General features: G+C 34.4%; 1 protein-coding gene across 1 annotated transcript in view; it reads right to left on the reverse strand.

Annotated features, from left to right (window-relative positions):
• LOC125250275 (NACHT, LRR and PYD domains-containing protein 1 homolog) overlaps positions 1 to 6,000 on the reverse strand; it is a 30,872-nt gene extending 24,872 nt beyond the window's left edge. The window contains exons 1-4 of the mRNA XM_048162767.1: positions 5,772 to 6,000; positions 1,960 to 2,025; positions 1,149 to 1,216; positions 207 to 252 (exon numbers count right to left, since the gene is read on the reverse strand). Of these exons, the coding sequence (XP_048018724.1) occupies positions 207 to 252; positions 1,149 to 1,216; positions 1,960 to 2,025; positions 5,772 to 5,793 (202 nt within the window). The 5' untranslated portion in view covers positions 5,794 to 6,000. The remainder of the gene's footprint in view (positions 1 to 206; positions 253 to 1,148; positions 1,217 to 1,959; positions 2,026 to 5,771) is intronic.

Raw genomic sequence — 6,000 nt, forward strand, 5'->3', positions numbered from 1 at the left:
GCTGTCATGTGGAATGTATCCAATATCATCATTTACATAATCAAAATGGGGACAATCAGTCCTAAAGATCAGATTTACATGCAGTCTAAACAAAGTCATGGATTTTGAATTTTTTAATTGGTGATTTGCATCTAAAATACTGAAATTTATTTATATTTTTGGCAATCACAGCAGGGGTCTTATTTTTAATGTGAAAATTTGCCTACCTGTCTGGCTGGGTAAACTTCCAAATTCAGTAGAGAAAACAGGCGGCTTCAAAAAATATATATATTGAAAATTAGATTCAGGTGTACCATTTGATAGAATTGCAATTAGTACACAAATCTAGTCTAAATGGGAGTTCAGCAAAGAACTGTTTTCTCCAAAACTAACCTACAAATTTCTGGAACAATGAAGGGATTCATTTTGCCACAGTTATAAATGTCATGTTTGGCAAAAAGAACCTCACAACTTTGAAGCACAGTGTTGCTGCTGTAGTGCCCAGCAAACTTGCCATTATAAAGTCAGAATGAACTCCACATACCATAGAGTGCTTGAGGAGAATGCGAGACCACATGCAAATAAATAAATAAATTAGCTGAACTGTAAGTGATCTTTTCAACATTACACAAAAGCATTCAAGAAAATCCACAAAGAATGGCTCAGAAGAAAGAAGAGGTGCTTTTTAGCATTGCCAAGTCAAGGTCCGGCTCCTACTGGTAGCAGTGTAATTATTCTTTTACAGACAAACATGTGTTCCACCCATCAATATTCTCCATGTAAAGTTACAATACAGTATTATATGTTGAAATACATGTTTAAAATGAAAAAAAGTAGAATTTTCTTGTTTACAGCACTGTAATTAAGAAAGAGTGTGGCGAAGAATCTACTCTCTCCATTTGCTGATTTATTTAATTCTTCTTTTAATTTTTTTGTCCCCTCTACTGACATTTTTGAAAGAAGAAGCACTGTTATTAAACAAGACCCTTATTCAGATAAAATGAAATATTAGCATAAAGTCTGATTTAGTAAATTGTCTCTCTTTCACTTCATGTTCCAACTGTCAATTGTTATGTAACAGACACATAAGAGTGGTTGAAAAGAAAGACGCCTGAAGTCCACAGTGTCTCAGAGTGTTATTATGGAAAACACACTTTCATTACACTTACTTCAGTTTCAGCCCTTCTTACTTTCATGGTGGACGTAGGTCTAGTTGTCCTTGATTTGGTATGCCGGACTTGAAAAGAATTAAGAGTTCGTATCAGATGTACTTAGAGTGAAGTATGAAGCAATCTAAGACAAGGCAATCCAATACCGATTTAATTTAATTGCTTACTTTGGTTCACTGTATGTGTGAATCATAACTAATAATGAATATATATATATATATATATATATATATATATATATATATATATATATATATATATATATATATATATATATACTGTATATATATATATATATATTTGTTGCCTCCAAAAGCAAAAGCAAAAAAAAAAAAAAAATCCACTATTGTGTTTCCACAAATTTTCAGAAGAGGATAGAAATTTCTAACCACTTTTTAGGAAATCATTTTTCAATTTATGAAAGGTTTATCATTAAATGGATGGCTCACCAAAAAAATGAACATTCATTCCCTGGTGGTGTTCTAATGCCATATACCCTTTTATATGTTTCTTTTATGTTTTTTTTTTTAGGACCAATACAGGAGTAATTTAAAAAGGAAGCGCGGTAGAACAACACCAGTGGGAGTAGATGGCTGAATGTTAATTTTTGGGTGAACTACAGTATATCTTTAAAATTAACAACTCTAATGTTCAGCAACATTAATGTCTATGTTGTAGTTCTATTTTTACTACATGACAATAAGCAAAGAAATATTAAACAGAATGCAATATAGTACTGTAAATTACATTTATTAACTTTAACTGTTATAATATTGATTCCATTTTATACCTAAAAACAAAAAGCACATACCATCTGCATCTGCTGACTCCTGATGTTCTTCATGTTTTCTCTTTCTCTTAATCTCCCAACAGTCCTCTGAAAGGTCAACATGAATATCTGAACATAGTTTCAACAAGCAAAAGATTATCATATTTTTACTTTTTATTACAGTTTTTTTCAATTGCTAACAAGCGTTTAGCAATACTGAAAGTACTTTTTCTAAACTCTTAACACAACAACACACATACATCACACAATTAGCCAAATAGTTAATTTTCTGCCCAAAACCATATTTTGTTATATAAACACAAACTGTACATTTCAAAATGCTAAAAACCTTTTTCAACACATACTAACTCTATGAAAACACAGCAAACCCGATTCAAAATCGAGTCGTTCTGTCAAAACATAGCACTAGTTTTCTATCCACCATGAACATATAGTCAATCAAAGTGCAATGACCGTCAAAATACTAACAGTTGATGGCATTATGAAAACTGCATTTCTTGTAATGTTTCAGTTCTACCTGCAGAAAATATGAAATCCATTGTTTTTAGAATTCCGTTTCCTTTTACTGCAGTAAAAGTATAATGCATGTAAGCCATTCTCCATTTTTGGTTGAGTGTTTAATGTGTGCATTCTTGGCAACAGAAGTGAGTTATTATTTTATAGAATGTGCAGTAGAAAAAGGAAGAAGAAAGTAACAGAATTGCTCAGGGCAGCTACTGGTCAAATGAGTCTCCTATGCAGGACTTCAGTTGGTCCCTTGGTTGAAATCTCTTTCTGGAGGTGGGTGTGTGGAGTTGATAGTGCCCTCATAGAGGGTGGGATGGTGTCCAATTGTTAGTTGGTGCCCTACACAGACCACATATTCTGCATATATGGAACAGTGGTAGTGGAATTGTTGTAGTAAAAGCTTTACATGAAGCTTTTACTGAAATGAAAACATGAAATTGCTGCCATTGATCAACAACAAATCCAACATACATGGCCTTTGGTTAGTGTTGAAGCTTTTTTTTTTTTTTTTTTTTTTCGCCACAGAATAAAAAAGTATAAAAGGTAATTGCGATTTTTTTATCTCACAATTCTATTTTTTTATTTATTTATTTTTTATTTTGCAAATGTGATTTTACATCTCACAATTCTGACTTTTTTCCCTCAGAATTGTGATATATAAACTATAGGAATTGAGTTTAAAAAAGTCAGAATTGGGAGATAAAAAGACATAATTACCTTTTTTTATTTTCTATTCATGGCAGAAATAAGCTTTCATAGGTTCCACATGTAAGTGGAAGTGGAAAAAACAGAGATGCACAATCCAGCACACATTCTTCCTCCTCTCCCATACCTCTTCTTCTCCCTTGTCCTGATCCAACTTCTCCTCTCCTCCTTCATCTATTCCTCTCCCTCACCCAGATATTATTTTCTCTCTGCTCCTCTGTGTTGTTCTTCATCCACATGGAACAAATCCGATTCAGAGTCCTATTATACTGTGTGTCCATGTAATGGAAATAAATTCAACACCTGACTGTGCCTCCAACTGAGACTGGAATCTGCTATTTCTCAATATTTCAGCGATCTGCTAATTAAAAATGCTTATCAATTGTTTCAGTATTTGTTTTATATATTTTTTCAATACTTTTGAGCTGCTGTTGATGCAAAAGTACAGGTTTTATCCTATATTTAATTATTGGAACATTGGGTCTTCATTTCTGACTTGCTGTGTGTAAGCATTTGCAAATAAGATGAGAAAGATACATGATTTTGGTATGGGGTAAGCTTATATGAAAAGAAAATTTAAGCATTTAAGAAATTTGTTAATTGACTGCATTTTGTGTGAAAATGACATGAATTGTGTTAATGATATGATCACAACAGACGAATGTTTTGCTAAATGTGTTTAGAGTTTTGAAAATGTGACTACAGAATGGACAAAAGTATGTTAGCAATTGAAAAAAACTGTAAGGGTCCAAAAATGTTTGGTTTTTTTTTTCCTTTAAAAAATGTCATTAATTACAAATGATTTTGGGATTTCTCAGGTAGCCTCCCTATTGCAGCACTCAAAATGCATGAACTACACAAGTTTGTTTAAAACCGATGATCCATTTTTATCATGCATTAATTTATTTAAAAAAAATCTTCTCTTCTGTCCGATTCTCCTACTCTGTTTACGTTCAGCGCTTCCAGGTTCTACATCAGAACACCAACTCATTATTGGCCGGCTCCTGACTCAGCATTTGACTCACCAACAACGTCGGCCAATACTGAGCTGGCATTCTGACATAGAACCTGGAAGCGCTGAACGTAAACAGAATAGTAGAATGACACTAAGAGAAGAAATTGTTGAATAAAGTCCTATTTTTGTTTTGATTTTGAGCACAAAAAGAGTTCTTGTCGCATCATAAAATTAAGGTTGAACCACTGTAGTCATGTGGACTATTTTATGGATGTCTTGAAAGTGCTGGTTAAATGGTTAAATGAACGAAGGTCTTATGGGTGTGGAGCGACATGAGGGTAAGTAATAAATGACAGAATTTAAATTTTTGGGTGAACTAACCCTTTAAGTGTTAAAGTAATAAATTATAAGCAGACATTAGGCTCCCCAATCACCCCAACAAAATGATAATAAACTAGGCTTAAAGTTTAACTGTAAAAATATGTTAACATTTATTTTATTAACATCACATTTTAAAAACATAACATCAAATAACAGCATTTAAACAGAGAAAATAAAAGTGCAATTATATAACTTTGCATTAGAATGTATTATATATAAATTAAATATTATTCTAGCAGTTTTTGTACGCGACCATTATTTTAGAACATTTCCTGTTTCCATGGCTACGCGTCATTCTTCAGATTAAGTATGGGGCAGAGTGACACGTGCAGGTGCAGCCCCACCCTGCCCCAGGTGCAGCCCACCCCGATCTGCAGGCTGCAGCCAGGTGTACTTGGATCGTGCAAGGCTAAACCGGCGAAATGAAAGTCTCAAAATCCAAATGAATCAAATAGGATTGACCAAGAAATGAGTCAATGAATGCATGCATGTCACCGGACCCACAAAATCTCTGGCCCTGTTTACACGTGGTATTGAGATGCGTTTTGGTCAATTGGATCACAATTGGATGACACTAAATTGTAAATGGGGTGTAAAATATCCACTTTTGACCACTTCCAGAGGCAGTCAAAAAACGCATTCAAGTGTTCAAACAGCCACTAAAGATCTATTTCATTATGGGACGCTGAGTATCAATTTGGTGGGTTTTGTTGTGAAAACCTGGCAACCCTGAGCTACAGAGCCCCTAAAGGGAAGGAGATGGGAGGAACAATTATCTTTCCATGTTTTTTTGCATTCTCTCACAAATGTTTTTTGTCTCAAAAAAAGTTTAACCTCAAAACTCTTTTTTTTTTTCCATCACCATGTCCCTTTAGGGGCAGTTTTGCTTGTAATATCTAGCACAAAAGAAAAACTGACCCGATTCTGGATAGCAAAACCTGATATCCAAATCCACATAACTCTAATCCAGATTAATTCAGGGATCATGAGATCGCATTACAGCGGAGAATTGAAATGACATTGCAAAAAGCGTTGTCTTCATCTAGTTTTGTGAAATGTAACCACACTTTTCGATTTGCCACTGCCCTGTGTGTTGTGTTTGAACAAGTTGCATGGGTGACGGTGTCTCTCAATGTCTTACGTAGCTTACTCTGGCGCACAAATGCGTTCTCAGGTAACATTACCGAAATTTGGCACCGATTGATTTAATGTGAATCGGTAGTTCGGTACCAAACCCTAGAATGTTCAGTAGAATGTACTGTGTCTGCATAACTTGTCTACTCACTTTCAGCGTCCAGAATCTCCATATGTAGGTCGTTGTTTTAAATAAATGTAGTTCAATTACCAGAAAATTCATATGAAATGAAGTGAGAACATAGCAAAGTTTTGTCAATCATTTCGTCTGTTGGAAGGCGCCAATAATTGTTGTTAACGGAGGTAGGGAGTAACAGGATGTTATCACACATTGAGGAAGCGATCTATTTGGAGTTCTCAAACCACATGTCAAACCTTCT

Source organism: Megalobrama amblycephala, linkage group LG17 (assembly GCF_018812025.1).
Source record: "Megalobrama amblycephala isolate DHTTF-2021 linkage group LG17, ASM1881202v1, whole genome shotgun sequence".
Lineage (NCBI taxonomy): Eukaryota > Metazoa > Chordata > Actinopteri > Cypriniformes > Xenocyprididae > Megalobrama > Megalobrama amblycephala.